Source organism: Strigops habroptila, chromosome Z (genome assembly GCF_004027225.2).
Source record: "Strigops habroptila isolate Jane chromosome Z, bStrHab1.2.pri, whole genome shotgun sequence".
Lineage (NCBI taxonomy): Eukaryota > Metazoa > Chordata > Aves > Psittaciformes > Psittacidae > Strigops > Strigops habroptila.
The window spans coordinates 67,414,896-67,432,837 of NC_044302.2; the positions used below are offsets into that span (position 1 = coordinate 67,414,896).

The 17,942-nt window shown below is 33.3% G+C and overlaps 1 protein-coding gene across 2 annotated transcripts in view; it reads right to left on the reverse strand.

Annotated features, from left to right (window-relative positions):
• Positions 1-17,942, reverse strand: part of CNTLN (centlein) — a 196,153-nt gene that overhangs the window by 23,854 nt on the left and 154,357 nt on the right. For both annotated transcript variants that reach the window (XM_030512317.1, XM_030512316.1), the window contains 5 exons: positions 9,614-9,778; positions 6,242-6,339; positions 4,364-4,490; positions 2,631-2,768; positions 2,077-2,262 (listed from right to left, as the gene is read on the reverse strand). In XM_030512317.1, the coding sequence (XP_030368177.1) occupies positions 2,077-2,262; positions 2,631-2,768; positions 4,364-4,490; positions 6,242-6,339; positions 9,614-9,778 (714 nt within the window). The remainder of the gene's footprint in view (positions 1-2,076; positions 2,263-2,630; positions 2,769-4,363; positions 4,491-6,241; positions 6,340-9,613; positions 9,779-17,942) is intronic.

Here is a 17,942-nt window from a genome sequence, read left to right on the forward strand (position 1 = left end):
TTTCCCCATAAATACTTACTACCTAACTAAACAAAGCAGTCTACTGAGGAACTTACAGACAGCACCTTTATTTTTAAAAGATCCTTCTGCAGAGGAACAGTAGTCAGCAAAAATGTTCTTCAAATATGCATGTATATTCTTTTATCCAGGGGAGAAACTACATATTTAGCCTTACTAGCCAAATGTTATTATTTATAGAGAAACTACAAATTAACGTTCTTTTCACATACAGTACGACCACGTAAATGCTGACCAATACTCACGGTAACTAACAGACAAGCAGTCATCTTATTCAATGTTGAATGAACTATCATAATAGTTGCTAATAGGCAATTTTCCTCATTAAAATACTTTTGAGAATAGAAGATCTTTAACTTTCTCATCTTCTAGTTTTTGACAAACTTTTTCATTTTGGAAGTATGTAAAGTATCGATAGTATGACACTTGTCTATCTCTTTAGCCTATAATTGCTACTGTAGTTTATTCAATGAAGTAATTCCAAAATTAATAGCAGCCTGAATGGAGACTGAGTTGCACCTCTCTCTCATCAATTGCATATCAGTATTTCATTAAAAAAAAAAAATAAGAAAAAAGAAAAAAATTAGCTTAATTCAGGCTTTCCCATACTTAGCCAAAAATAAGCATGCAGCTGTGGAAAGAACACTCATTTTTTTCCTCTTAGAGAAAACATTTTGTTTTAGAAGAAAGCACATTTTCCCCCATGAAAAAATAACAGTTTGTTCCATAATAGGCAAGATACTTCTTAATCACAGAACACAATGTTCGGTTTTACACCACTTACCCAAAGGTTACAAAACAAAGCAAGCAGAAGATAGTCTTTATTTTAATCACAAACTTAAAAACCAAAATAATTAATTTTTTAAATAACAGGCACCTTTTTTTTTTATGAAAGTCAATCATCATTTTCACCTTAGATATTTTAGTTTATAAATTCTTTAAATTCAGGATTTAAAGAGCATTCAACGTTGTTCAGTCTTTTTTTTAATGAAGTGGATGTGAATTTTGCAACTGAACTGAAAATGGGACAGTTTCAGGCCAAAGCCAGGTCTGAAAACTGCCATGTAGAGTGACTTGTTATCTGATGATGACAGAATGAAGGTAAAATGCACAAGTATGTAAGTTACTAAATTTCAATCCATACTGGAAAGTTAGTAATGAAAATATAACTATATACACTTTCTTTTTATAGTGCATTAAAATACCACTACTATTTATTTCAGATGCCATATGACTTGCTCAAATGTATCTGAAAGCACCTCACCTCAACAGAAATCTAAGAACGGTAGAGAAGTGGATCTGTTAATGGGTTAGTAAGATAGAACCTTGTCTGAAAATAGGTCTGTAGTAGATATATACTAAATTCAAGAGAGATATATACTGAATAGGCATTGTAATTTTTAGTTACTAATGGATTTTTCAGAAAAACAATATATTTCAAAATTAATATACAAAACACAGATTAGTCTTTTTACAGAACTTCACACTGAAGTAGTATGATGAAGCAATCTGTACAAACCACAGACACAGTATTCTTGTGTGATGCACTGTAACATATTGTTAAGTATTTAACCAAAATAAGGAAATAATATTCGAGGTACTGCTTTTAAAACTGCTTTCAATTTTGCAATATAGAAGCGTCCCTATTTAATATTTATGCACTAAAAAAGCACATGAATGTGGAAAATGAGTTAATTCATGCTAATCAACAGATATGAATGATTTTCATAAATATGTTGGGAATTTTTTTTTTTTTGCAAAGTAAATTGCTATACAACTAAGCATTTTTTCTTGGGAACAAGTATACTGGCAGCCATATACAACATGATGACCAATAAACATTATCGAAGTCTTCAGAAGTCTAGCGGAAAGATACCTAGAGCCATTGACTCTTTCTCCCTCTTTAGATCATTTCAGACCTGAGTTGCAGGAACTTCAAAAATTGTTCCAGAACAGGGAATGCACCAAAGATTACCCTCATTTAATCTTTTACATTTTGCTTTCACTCAAGAATACTTTTATTTACGTGAACGCTCGAAAGAAAATCAAATCTCAAACCTTCACAAATGTCATGAACTGTTCTACTTTGTCATTGGTGAGCAGCAGCTGCTTCTGTACAGTTTCCAAAGCCTGTCTGCTCTCTTTAGCCAAGCCATGCAGTTGTTGAGATGCAGTAGTCTCAAGTTCAGTCATGGCACATTCAGTCTCAGTCATTTTGCTCTTGAGATTGGTAAGCTTGTGATCCTGAAATATACCCATAGAGAAATGGCAATGATATGATAAAAGCTGATATCCACATACAGTACACCACAAATAAATGAACAAACCAACCAACTTCCCACACGATGGTTAACATCACAGAACATTCTACTTGCAACACATAAAATGTAATTTCAAAGGAAAAAAATATTTCATTTTCAGTCATTACATTCACATTTCAGCATCTAAATTTCAGTGATGTGACAATCAAATCAGAGAAACACATTACTATTATTCTGCTCTTTTTTCCCCTTTCTGCATTTAAATAGTTTAAGCTGATGACCTTGCAACTTTTCGTTTCAAAGTGAGGTATGAAAAATTTCTGCAGTGGAGCTATCATAACTCTAATATACCTTTTTCTCCAACTCATCTTTAGCCTTGTGATACATCTGCTCATATTGAGACTTCTCTTTTGTAACTACATTCAGTTTTTGTTTCAGCGAGTCAATGGAAGTTTTTTTGTTCAAACAGTCTTCAGCCAGTGCCTTTACCTGAAATAATAAATGGACAAGAGCAATTTTCTATTAAGATACAAAACTCAAAAATGAAAATCAAAACTAAACTTACCTATGTTGCACATGTTATATAAATAATTTGATTAAAGGACCTTTTTCTGAAATGAGTCTTTAACAAACCTCTACTGCTGATCCAGTAGAGATCAGTTTGCATAAAATTCTGTTACATAAAGTTTTGACTTGTATTAAGTGTAAAGAAAAACTCTTCATGTGCCGAGCTGTTTGTTTATATATATTGTGCTGTCACAGTGCATGCAAAAAGGAGCAAACCACAACTTCCACTCATTTTTTCTATCAGAGGTAAAAACATTAGTCAAAACTCAGTTGAGAAAATGGCAACTGTCTACAAGTCTATAGTCTGTAAAGTCTTTTAGATAATTATTATCATTCTGCCATACAATGCAAACACTGATTTTGGGTAAAATGAAAGAGACCAATGCTCCTAGAAAATCATTCAGCTCTGACAGTATTAATCACAATTTTTTCCTGACAATATTGAGTGACAGGGAATTTCTTTGATCTTCTGCTGAAGATAATGTAAAATTTATCAAGTTGATTTTCCATGTGGAATAATCAAATTAATGTATAGAATTTGATTCTCTGGAATCTGAGAAATGCAGCACTTAAAATACTCAAAGAACAGCATTAAAATACATCAAAGTACGTAATTCCCATCTAGATCTTTTGTCTGAAGCCAAACCCAGGTATTTATCTCGTTTCTTACTTTAGCTCCCTTGCTTACTTACACTCTCACTCTCTGGCTACGGATTTCTTACTAACGCTGTATCTTTGCCATGGAGGGTAAGACAGTAGCTCTCTCTAGAACTGAAAGTGCTATGTAACTGCAAGCAAAGATAGCTCTTGTGATATTCAGCAAGAACCCACCTTCTAGGAAACCAAAAGCAAATTAGTAAATTGTTTATCTCTATTTTGGGGTCATTAAGCTGCGTAACCTCACAGACAAACAAATATCATACTCTTTTTTTTTTGCTTTAAAGGCCAAAGCACAGTAAGTTGGTTGGGTAATATAGAAATATGCCAAAATATATACAAGTTCTCCTAGCTTTGCTGAAATCGTCCTAGAATTTTGCAGAAGAAAATAATTTGCTATAGAACAGACAATTACTTTAAACTAAAAACTGCAAATCATTCGTAACATTGGAGTAGAAAACAGATCAACATATTAAAGCATTTAACTACTATAGGCAGGAGACGTGCATGGACTTCATTAGCATATGTCATGTAAAATCACCCTTGTTTCAGTTCTACTGTATTTCATGAACTTAGCAGTGCATAAAACTAAATCTCACTCCTTACAGCATATCCTTGCAACTCATTGCTCTGAATACCTTAATATTTAATTATACCTCTTAAGAGCTCATGTTAAATTATGCTGAATCCATCTAAACTATCACCATATACAAATTATAGAAGAGAGAATTCCACCCATAACTATATGTTCTTTGCTTAAAGCAATATATTGATTTAGCATGTATAGCGTGTTGAAATAAATTCTGCAAATCCACCAGTTTTTGCTTTTCCTAAAACTATCAATAGCAAGAAAGAAGTACCTTTCTCTCAAGACTTTCTAATGTTTCATTAGAAGTTTTCTCGTTTTCTTGATTTGTTTTTAGGCGAGACCTTAAGTCTTCTATCAAATGCCTTTTCATGTTAAGGTCCCTCTCCAGTCGAGAAATCCTAGAAGGGGAGAAGTTACACTGCATGTCACTGTTAGAAAATGTTGTTAACATGCAACTATTTCCAACAGCTAAAAAGTATAAATGCAGTAGACAAATTATCATTCCTATAGTTTCAAAACATCTTTTTTTTAATAAAATCTGGTGCAGTTCTTGCAATTTACCCTATTGTCTACCATTAAAACCAATTTCAAGTCTCTTATTAAATAGATCTATTTCTAAATATCCAATTAATTTGTGATTTGCCTTCTGCTGTGGTATATGCTCTAACTAGTCTGATCTGAAATCATAATCATTCTTGTTAAGCTATTATCAATGAAGGCAAAAAGCCTGTTGAACAAACAAAATTTAATTCATTAAATGTCTCTGATGTCTCAAGCGGGTATCATTTAAACACTGTATTGTAGAGAATTATTTAAAAAAAAAAAAGTGAAAGGGGGAAGTCTCCTTTCGTTCAACTGAGAAATTAATGGAAAATCTCTATCTCTATAATAAGATAATTCTTAAAAACTGCAAAACCTAGAAATAACATCACCATTTTTCAGAAACTTCTCAAAAAATGAAACTCTTATGTACTACAAAATAACTTCTGTTCAATTAGAAAATTTTCCCTTATACTATGCCTCCACCGTTATAATACAAATTAGTATTTTAAATATAAACATAAACAATACTTAAATTATTCAGCCTTCTTTTTTTAATGAAAGCAAAATGCATGATGCTAATATGCTCAGGAATAAACCATTCTTGATACCATGTTAACACCGTATTAAAAAAAAAAAGAGAGAAAGAGTGCATCTTAAAATTTCTTCTATATCTATTTCACATTTATACTATTAATGTTATTTTGGTGATAATATCTTACAGTTTTTGAAAATACAGTATCTATTTTATAAAGAAAACATGATAACCAGTAACTCTATTTTAAATTTCAGTCTTTTGGTAGAAAAATTCAGTTTAACTTCAAGATAGAAAATACAAAATGAACACAATTTAACAATTTCAATAGTTCTCTATTTTTGATATGAACTAATTTCAGATAAGTAAACTGCGTTCTTTCTACAAATTAAAAGAAAAATAAATAGAATGGTTAAAGGAGTTATACTCTGGCCCAGGCAAGAAATTAATAGATAGCATATGTTTATATAGTAATAGCTTATGTTTATATAGTAATAAAATTATAATTAAGATTAAAGATCAGCATTATATCAGGTAAAGTAGGTAGAATAAAAGTCTTAGTTGCATACTTCACAACAATACATGTGAATATCTAAATAAGTAGTAAACCTTAATCAATTCAAATAGAAACAAATAAAACTGGCCTTTTGAACTTTTCATGAATTCAAGACTGGATGTTTAATCTTGTTTAAGCATCTGAACCTTGACATGACTCTTAGCCCCTAGGCAATGAATTAATGTATTTGAAAGAATGTGTTTAACAGTGCTGAGGAATTCATTTAGACTTACATCAAGGATAAAATGGCCTAGAGTCTGAGTTTTAATTGAAGGTATTCTTATCGCAATACAGACAGTGTAGCTAGCTAATAACTTATCAGTTTACACAAAATGTAGTTTTAGCATATACTGCTCCAGTTTCTAAAAAAAAAAAAACCCATAATATTCTGCAAGACTGAAATAAAAAGAAGAATAAAACATGCTCTTAAAATTCTATTTAGGAATGGTTAATGTTCTAACAATTATACAGCTGCCACTGGGTGGCACCAAACACAATGGATAGAAGAGTGAACTTACTTTGCTTGTAGTTCCCGAATCCGTTCTTCTTTTTCCTGGACTTCGTTTCTTAGTGACTTAATGGTGGTTGATTGCTTAGTGACTTCATTATTCGAATTCTACATTGAAAAGAATTAAAATATAAATAAATAAAGCAGACTGAATATTATAGCAGTCAACAGTAAATTTGTTTGACGTAACAGGCTGTGTAAACTTCCACATATTTTATGAATGTTCTTAGAAATTAATTGGTATAAAAGCAGCGCTTTTGCTTTCTAGCAACACTTAAGTAAAAGTACATTCCTTGGCAAATATGATCAACATCAGTACTTTTCCATTGTTCTAATAATGTATGATTAATAGATGTTCCCCAGTACACCTGCAAGCTCAGTGCACCTATCAGCACCACATTTTCTGGTCAGCTGAAAAGGTAACAGAAAACAAGAGAAATAAAACTGGATCTTCATTTGAACTACATCCTTGAATGGTATAGTTCTACAGCACAAGGAGCCTACATCTATAAAGCAATTATTTCCAATAATCCCTTTCATGATGTGCATTTAGAGATACAAGAAAATCCACAGGATTTTGGTGTCCCTTGAAACTCAAAACCACCAGACAAAGGCATTTACATTTGGCCATACTAACACAAATAATATATTTCAGTAACTAAAAAGTATGATCCTAACTTTCAGGCATGTTTAATTCTAGTGAAGGAGAATTACACAGTTGTTGGCCTTTCTTCATTGTATATAGTAGGAAGTGAAAAAACCCCTCCATTCCTCCATGCAAACACATAAATAATCTACATAAGATTTAAATACTGAACAACTGAATCACTCCACAGAAATAAAAATACTAAATTTAACTAAGTAGCCATTTTAGCAACCTGAACTGAGCATATGCATTGAATGTCATTGCTTAAAATGGCAGCTCAAACACTTCACATACAGAGATTTCAGAACTCCCAAAGGTTTTGCCAAAAGATACATATGTGTAAGCATACACACAACATATATGTGTGCATATATGCATGCAGGTTCAACCACTAAAGCTTTTTACTCATTATGTATAAACAATAAGCGAGCAGATCAGACATGCTGTAAACAAAGATACTTCAGGAGAATTTCTCTGCTCAGTGCAGACTTGTAACACCTATTAACATTAATGGGAGTATTGTACATAGCTCTGTGCACCTCAAGGGGAGTATATATTCTTATGTGCATAGTTAGATGTAAAATATTGTTCTTAATAACTTGTCTAGTCTATTTACTATTATTATAATGTGAGGTATAATCAGAAAATAGTTAAAATGATGTATGCTAGCAGAATATTCCTGAGTTTCCTGAGACCTGGCTGTTGAGCTTGAGCTTCGTTAGCGTGAAGCACAGCACCCAGATAGATGGTTTATACACCAGATATTAATTTGAATATTTAGGTGGGCCTCTGCACATGCTCAGAGGTAAAGACATATACTTATGGTATTTTGCTTCCAGACTCACCACCCACACTTAATACACTTCCTATTGGCAAAGATACGAGGAGTCATTACATACAACATAAACAAATACTGTAAAGATAGCTCTGAGTAAAAAGGATTAACTAACAAAACCAGGCACTTTGAAATTTTGAGCTATGAGGAAAGCTTTTGCTGCTTCCACATTCAGCCATTTAGGAAAATACCTTGGTGTCCCCTTTTTAAGTATGCTAGATAGCTGGAACAGTAGTTGACAACTTCTGCCAATTTCTTCTGCTAAAAATGACTTGCAGGACTTAAATTTTTGAAAAATTATTAGGTCAAAACAAGGCTAAGAATTTCAGTAACTTGATTTAAATAGCTTTTCAGGCCCTTACAGTCAAAACTCTCATCCAATTCAGCAATTAGCGAGTTTACTGTACTAATCTGTATTTGAGGTCACAGACTATGCTTATTCTAAGTGTAGTCTTGCATACATGGTTTATTTTTATATAAAAAATATAACACCTCTTTAAGAAGTAATTAGAAGTCCTGTTAGTACTGTTGATATCAGAGCTATATATGCTTGCTAAATGTTTGCTGCAGAAACAAAAAACCTAAGATTTTTCAGCCATGTATTTTGCAGTTCACATGTAGCAGACGTTTAAGAGTATTTCACTCACGCACTCACACACGCATACACACAGCTCATTTTTTATTGTTCTTACTTTCATAGAGCAATTGACTGCTAGGTTTCTGGATAATGAGCACACTCATCTAAAAGGAATAACCCTAATTAATAGAAATTACCACTCACCAGCAACAGAAGCAGATTAGTCAACCCCAAATCTAAAAATCAACACTCAAGAAGTCAGCATGTATGGTTTCAAGATCTTTCTCATGATTAAAGTAGATCAAATTATGTGCCTTTACATGGCTACTCCCTGCTGCCCTCATCTCTTTATCAATGTGACCTACCTTTACTAATCCCTGAATTTTGATGTTAGGTACCCAGTGTGTTATAGCCAAGATCTGTAATACCATGATTACCATCAACAGCTAAGAGGATTGAGCACTACACCCATCTCATGTGCTCAGTACTCAAATTATCTATATCACTCACATAATATGGCCTTTTCTTTTAGCTAGTCTTTTGGCAGTTGACTTGAAAGTATGCTGTTCCTTCTAGCAGCAAGAAGCTGTACCATTTTGACCTTTTCTCTTTCCTCAAATATTAAACAGAAAATGATGGAAAAAAACCAACTTTAAGACATTCAGTTGCACATATATTTCCTCCAGTGAGAAGAGAGGAAGAATTAATACGTTTGAGGGAGGCCACCCGCTGAGAATGCTCTCACATCAGCACAGTCCAGCATCTACATGAACCACATATAACAGAATCACTTGAAACTGAAAAATGGCATCATCAACAAGTTAGTATTTTCCTACCAGATAATCTACAAAAATACAAACACAAAAAGAATGATGTCTCTTGAAGACAGGAATAGTAGTGACATATAGGTAACATAACACTATTACACTATATGAGCTCTCCCATCAACTCAAATTTTTCCTCTCTTCACAGGCTGCTGTTGCTTACTTCCTTCTTAAAGGAATCAAGGACTCAACACAATTCCCACTGAAGTAATTCCACAGCATTTTTCAACAAGATGCATTTAATCATCTTGTGAAAACCCAGCAAGACTCGCTGTCTGGCTTATTCGATCTGCAAAAATTGTTTAATTGTAACTTTCAATTCTCCTCCTTATGACTACATTTCTACTTAACACCAAAGGTTATCTAACACCTAAGTTGCTAATCATTGGCTAAGATATATAAATGATATGTGTATGTGAGTATATGTATATCTGCCTGACCCAGTTATGAAATACTGTTCATATGAATTATCCTCAAGACTAGATAATCTGTTCTGCCACCTTTAGTTTGCACTGCAGCTGTTTCATCTCTAAATCAATGTTCTTTGAAGGAGCTGGTGTGGCTTCACTCTTTCCAGCAGTTAGAGACAGATGTTCTCTCAACTTCAATTTTTCTTGTAAAGCTTCTTTCTCCTGTTGCCACTTGGCCAGGTTGGAGGTCAACACCTGTTTTACAAACAGAAGAAACAATCACAATCATATCCTAAAAATGAGATGCTTCTCTGGTTCAGAATTTGAGAGGAACAAAACAGTATGCATAACCATAGATACACTGCACAGCTGTTGGTTGAATTTTCTAGTCCACATGAAGATCAAATCTGGCAGGAAAGAGAAGTTAACTAACATGAAAAACAAGCTTCTTCCTTTTTTTTTTTTTAAGGCAAGCTAATTCAATTTTGACTGTAAACATTGGTATTTTTGCCATGACAGGCTAAAATTCTCACATAAAACTGTAACAGTAGTTACTGTTACAACTTGTTTACCTAGAGCCTCCCTGGGATTCAGCAATTATTTTCTAAACAGAGCATGAAGAAATACCACCAATGCATATTAAAAGGTGGTTAAATGTCAAATCTATTTTAATGGTGACCACTGTATGCTCACTTGAATTGCTGTGTTGACAACTGCTATAAAACATACACCTTTCTCTTGGCTTTTGTTTTGATATTTGTAGGGCTTGTAGAGGTTAAAGCAAAGTGGACCAGCTGCACTAAATATCTTCTGGTTGGCTGGTCTGTACTCGTGTTATTTCTTCCCTTTCACATATATGCACCATAGCCAGAGAACCACATATTCCATAACCTTGACTCTAGGGCTGAGGTACTTAAGTGGTAAAAGCCAAGCTGGAGCAGGACAGGATAACAGATGTTAGTTGTTTATTCCACTGGGTAGGTCTTACCACCCTATACTGCAGCCAAAACGCTTCTCATTTAGCAACATAAATGCTAAGTCCAATTAGCAGACGAGGCTTGCTAGGGATTTAGTTCAAATAAATAACATGCAAACAAACTCTCTGTCTTGTTGCACTTGATTGACAACTGACAAGACTTATTCAATCTTTGCAACAATATATTTCACAGTATAGAGGTAACCTTTTAAATAAAGTATTTGTTTTAATTTAAGCATTATTGATTTATTTTTTCTGCAAAATGGAGAACTGAAATCATCTTTATGCTAGTGGTTAACTTTCATGAATCCGTAGTCAGCCAAAGTCACCAATGGCCTAACAACTCTGGCTCCTTAAGAGGGTAACTACTGTACTATCTTATTATTCCAAAGAAGATTGTAATGCCGTACTTTAACATAAGGAACAATTACACAAAATGGTAATTCAAAATCTCTCAAAGGGCAAAAAAACCTTCCTTTGTGAAGAATCCTGATAAGAAACTGGAGAAGATACTGCAGTTTGAATTGACTAAATGTATGCCCAATTATACACTGGTACACAAAAAACCATGGGTGAAAGTTAAAGATACTATTCTATTTCCAAGCATTTATTATTCAACTCAAACCCAGATTTTATACTATTTGATGTTAGCAGAAAAAAACTCTTTATACACATGTGTTTATATACACATCATCTGTGTTTATATACTAATCATCCAAAGATCACATATATATCCAAATAAACGAAAAACTACTTACGTTCATGTCTCTTCCCATTATAAATTACATGAGAATACTTGTAGATTTTGCATTAACTTCAAAAAATATCACGGATACAAGAAAGTGCATCCTGCAACCACCTTAACAGTACTTCACACTTAAGTGCATTTATCAAAGCAAATGGGCATTTTATACATATATCCAAGGTAAGTTCTTAGTAAAGGGGTTCATCTTTTCATTCTTTTCTGCACCTGCTGTTATTATTGAATAAGAGATAAATAGTGTTTATGTATTTTCTACCTTGCTATTCCTTAATCTAATATATATATTCTCACTATTAATATTGTCTCAGTAAAAGACAAAATGAAGTCTACTTTAATAAGCAAAAACTATAGTAGTACAGAAAGATAAAGTATCACAGGATATAAGGATTAGGTTAATTTGTCCAGTATAGCCAATATTTCTACATGCAGAATATCATGATTCAGTGTCTCTGTAATAAATTATTCATAAAAAGAAAAGGAAAAAAAAAATCATAGCTAGATCAATATCGCTGATTAAAATTAGAAATGCCCCCATGTCTGCTCAAGATAGCTTGTGACTCTCAGAAGTTTCTTAGGCTACTGCTGCTGCCAAAATGCATATGGTCTAAAATGCCATGACTGCAGTGGCTACATTCCCCAAAATGACAGCAACTATATCGAAAAAGAAAGGGCTTTCATGGGACAGATGCCAAAGAGGACAGTGCTATGCTGGTTACAGAATTTACTTAAGTTAGGAGCTAGTAAAAAAATATTTCAGATATGAATGTCCATGAATTCAGAAACAGCATCAGAACTACCAGGGTAAAGTGAGAGTAGTGTAAGATGCACAAGACAAACACTCCCCAGCTTGCAGACAAAGACAGACATGCAACTGCAATCAGGGCTATCAGGAAGATTGTCTCTTACCTGCTCTGGAGACAATGTAAATGGTGTTACAGAGTTGATAATTTGATTGCTTTATTCTTCTATTTGCAATATATTGAAAGGTTATGTGAAAATTCTATATAAATCTATGTAGGATGTGAAAAACAGCCCCCTAGCCCCGGCAAAATATTTATACCTAAAAGATATTCCTTGTATTTACTTACTTAAGAATCAAGTTCATTATGCTGCTGCCCCTCACCACTCACTAACTTTTAGGTCAAATCTTTTTCTCTTGTTTCTTTTTTAGAGACAGCGGGGGTTTTGTGTGTGTTCTACCATGCACACAAATTGTGAGTGACAGAGTAAAAAGGATTTACTCCAGGGGAAAAGGTCACCATGATGAAAGTTAGAATCTTAAACACCACCTAGACCAGATGTTGGTAAAGGCAGGCTACCGCTGTTACTCCACCATATAGCGGCCTTTGTCTGCGGCACCTCCTCCAGTGTTTTGCCTTAACAGATGTTTATAGAGTCAATATTTTAACATCCATCTATCTTAATCTCCTTGCTCCTGGTATACCCATGACACTCTGTTCTGCTGTACACAAAGGAGTAAGTGATGAAATCTCAGTTTCTATGTAGTCAGTGCAAAACTTGTAGTGACTCAGCAAGACTTTTTATCATAAGCCTTCTGCTCAGAAAGACAGCTACGTGGAAGGCCCAATGGATTAACGTAGGAAGCTCCTGGAGTGGCCTATTGCTCCTCAGCATCACAACAAACCTGTGAGGAGCTTTTAGCTCAGTTGCCCTCCTCCTGCAACTGGCATGTATGAAAATAGTGGTGGCTCATACTGCACTGCCACTGCTGTACATGATTCCATACATTTATATTTGCAGAATATATTACGCAGAATGTATTCTAGGCAAAATTATAAAATAGGCTGTAAATCAGGTATTCTTGAAACCCTTTTTAAGCTATAGCATTACCTGATTTTATTACTTATTTAGTAATCCAACTATAACTAATATAAATACCCTCAGATGGTTAAAAATAGTATTTGCCACCCATCCTAAAACCTTGGCAAATGAAACATTACAATGTGCATCGGTATGTCTGTAAGAGACCTGAAGTCGACATATTCCTTTTTCTTTTCTCTAAGAAACCTGGCAGATAATAAAATACGCTTGCTCTATGCATAGATATGCATATCCTGTACCAAGGTCTATTTCAAAATTTAACACTGCTCATCTTAAATCCTATTTTCTCACAGCTTTAGCTTGATTGTTAAATATATACAGGATAACTGTATTGATTGTTAAATATACACAGGATAAGAAGTACTTGTTGCACACATGAACCATGAAAGAACTTTTCTAAACATATCAAAAAGCACAAAGTCAGGTATTTATAATTTTACACACTCTATCAAATGTTACAACATAATGGTAAGCCTATTTACAATATACAAGGCAAAATTTATTGAGTCAATCCCACTGATCTTGACCCTGTTTTGTTCTCTTCAATAAAAACCTACCTGATGGGTCACAGAAAAAAACGCCCAAAAGCTGAAATTACTAAAAATGGTATGTTGCTATCTGAAAATATGAAAGATATATAACAGACTAAAATGCCTACTGTGCTGCATACTTAATGTGATCATATAAACACAAATAACTCCAAATCTTCAGTGAAAGTTTTTTTTTATGCAAGTGCTGCAAGTGGTTGATTACTTAGTATTCCAGACATGAAGACAAAATATGAAACAGAAAAGTCTTTGGTGACTTAATATGCTATCCCTAAATTGAAACAAAGATGCCCCAGAGCAAGAAAAAGTTATAAAATGCAAAAGTTACTTGCCATTTTTTCTTCTGAAGTTTTAGTAAAATCTACTTTATCACTGAGTTAAAATTTTTTTTCAGCCAAATGCAGTTTTCAGCAGCTGACTATTTCACAAAATGCCAAGTAAATGAAGGTAATATAGAGGACTTTTTGCCAGTGCTTTAGCTAGTTGTTAGACTTCAGTAGCCTTTAGAGACCATTAAGTACCCTTTGGCTAATTGGCCAATGGTAGATTAATCCTCTTTTTATTCTAGCAGCACTATTTTAACACCCTTTGCACTCTGTCAGTGTAGTATCTGAATGACAAAATAATATTGTGCATGAATAATAAGCAGAAAAGTTAAATTAACATTTCATGTTTCAAATGCCATATCTATGTGTCAGGGAAAAAAAACTTCTTTTAAAGCCACTGACATTCAACTTTTTTAAACAATCTCATGTTGACATCTTTCCGAAGTGAATCTTCCTAATTACTGCTAATTGCCTATCAAGAAAAAAAAAATCTTTCCTTGAAGTGCAGTTGTCTAGTATAGATGAACACAGCTCCAATGTGCATAGTAAAGACAGGCATGACACTTGAGGTGTGCTACATTATTAGGAGGTCATACTAAATATGGTTTGCAATGAACAAAGCAGCTTTTAAGGACGTTTAAGGCACTGAAAATGTCAATCTCTCATGAAGTGTTTAAATTAGTTCCCAGCAGAGAAATACAGATATCAGCATGCAGATAAGAGGTATATTTCTCATCTCAAGTATTTTACTAAAGAAAAAACAGTTGTCCTATTGATAATTTCACTGTAACACAATTGCAGTTCATCAGTTTTATAAAAGTAATGTTTACGCTGTTATCTACAGAATGGCCCTTTCACACATACAAATAAAGAATTCAGTTATCATGGGGAATACAGTTGTAATCATGAACGAACTCTTATCAAAGTTTTTGAATATCTTCTTATTCATGTGCTAGTACTGATCAAGAGTAATGATCATTTACAAAGGGCTGGTTACTGTATACCACTTCATAAGCAAATGTTTTACTTGTAATTTTAATTCAGCTATTTTAAAGTTACTTATAGATTAATTTCTCCTACAATTTATAAAACCCCAGAATTATAACATTTGATTTAACTATGGTATCTTATGAAATAAAACAATAAAATCAATAAAATCAGAGCAGATAGGTCGATTTTAAATTTTGTTCTGTTTTGCCTTTTCCTTTTTCTAAAGAACGGTAATACCACATAGATCAATACCAGAGCACATGCATCTATTCTAGAGAAACACACAAACATTCATGTATAAATGAATTGGAGCAATATATTCTGAGCCCAATTCTCAAAAAAATCATCTGCTGTTATAAACAACAGGCAAGCCTAAGTACAGAACTGCACATTTTGCAACCAATGATTTTTCAAGCAAATTATGGGCAATAAGAAAAAAGTAATAATATACGTAACATTTTTTAATATGATGAAAATGCTTGTGAAACACGTCATCTGTATAATGATAACACCAATCCAAAGATAAGGGCTTTGACCTGCAGCAATTCTATTTTAGCTTGCATTTTCTATTACTTTAATGTCTCTGTAGGAGTAAATATTACTGTATCCCATGCCTAATTTCTGTACATATAAAGAACACTATCTTGCTTTCGTACTAAAACAGATGCAGCACTCCATCTGTCCTGGCAAATTTCAAAGGAATATAAGGACTATTAACTATGTATGTAACATTACTTATATAAGTAATTTTATTATGATTGATTAAATGCTCACAACTACTTGCTTTAATTTTTGTACGGATTGAATTTCCAATGCAGAGATGCAAATTGACAGAATATACAGTTGCGCAGGACCTTGCCTATAAGGCCTTAACATTTCCAGACAAAAATTACATAACTTAAAAATCAATATTTCTTAAAAAAGGAAAATATTTAGAGTGTATTATACTATTTCTTACATATTAACATATTAGAAGTATTAATATCTACACAGACACCACATGGTACATTAGTTTTACTACAATTCAATTAAAAATGAGACATTTCATAACGCTGTGACCCACTTGAAAATATCTGAATGTTATGGCAACCCAGTTGTGAAGATTTGGCTTGAGTCCAAACCCAATGTTTCCATGTAACCACCATTGTTACCTACACAAACACAACTTGACTTAGGTATTCCAACACATAACATGCCTGTGAACAGTAAGTACTGCTGCTATATATGAGCAAAGACTTCCATCTGATGCACAAAATTTGCCCTAAGATTTCCACATCTTCGCAATTACTAAAGAATACAGACATGGAATTTGTGCAACCTTTTAAAGTTAGGGCTAGGTTTTACTGCAGGGTTGAACAGCATTTATTCGATTTTCAACAAATATGAGAGTTGGGGCAAACTCATGAAGCTAGAAATTTGATTTTTTCATCTAGGGTCAGGGATAGTGCTTGCCATATTCCCCCTGCTTAATCTTAACACATCTAAGCACTGCAAATGAACTGCTTGCATGAGAGCCAGTCAGGGAATTTCACAATCCCTACAACTCATTACGAATTTAACAGCAGCAATACTAAGTATTCATATGTTTCAGATAACACATACAAATATGCTGCACTAAAACTCATTGGGGGAAAAAATTAATAATGCTTCCATCTGTTTTCCGTATAGCTCACATAAGATAGAGAGAAACCAAAATGAAAATGCTTTTTTAAAGACTGTTTTTAAACTTTCTTTTGATTTACCCACTTATTTCCAAAGCATACAGCTTTATATCTTCAAAAATTAAAATTATTTTTAAAAGAAAATATAATCAAGAAAGGAAGAAAACAGCTGAAATAATGGTGAAATATTAATTTAACCTCTCCTCATTTCCATCTGTTTTAGAGAATGAACCATTTTCTATTGAAATACTGCTGCACCTCAGATATAAGCAGACAGGAATTCTGTGCTTATAGGGAAAGCTGTTCCATCTCCCATATTATGGTCTCCTCTTAATGTATTAGTTTTGTAGGCTTAAATCTACTTTTCAATTGCTAAAGACAATTTTCTGTCAACTTACAGAAAACAAGTCCAAAAGATACAAAGGTTTGAGGAAGTGATATAAGTGATATTTTGAGACAAAAATTGCTAAACCCCATGCACATCAGAGGTATCCTAAGAAACGAGTTGCAATATTCAAGGAACAGAATTTTCAAGATAGCTCTATATTTAATTTTATACAATTATTTAAACATCTATTTTGTAACTGTTTCAGATATCAAAAAAAGATGAAGAAATGTCCTCAGAAGCTTTCTTTTTTTTTCTTTTTTTCCCCCCCCCCCCGATTTTTTTTTTTAATGTTTACAGCTGTGTACAGGCAAAGCATTTTAAGTGTAAACTGTATTAACAAATTTAGTTACTGGAAAACTTCTCTCGTGTTCTCACAGTGCAGGAAAAAAGTAGAAATACACAACAAAGAGTCTGAAAAAAAGGGTAAAACACCTGGAGTTTTTGTGGTCATATAAAAGGGATACTGTGCAAATATTACATTTCTAGATAAGAAAATAAAGGCGTATAACTAGCCACTTCTGAAAAATATGAGGAAGCTGATGACAGACATTGTGGGGACGATGTGAAGACAGGGATGTATTTCAAAATAGTGGACTGCATTTAAAAATTACCACTACAATGGTGTTGCATATAAATTAAAGTGAAAATTCATCCCTGGATTCTTGTGAATGAATTCCTACAGCCTTATCTTTAATTTGTAATTTATGTTATGATTGGAACCCTTGCTAAAATTACAGGCATAAATGAACAGTTTAGGGTAAAGTACTCCTTACATTACATATTAAATAGCTGAAGAGACCATCACAAGCAAAAGCCATGTTTTCAGGTAATGCATAAATTGAAATATACTTTCCTTTTATCATGATTATCATTAATATTATGACTCATTTGGGCAATTAATTATTTTCACATACATGAACAGTTT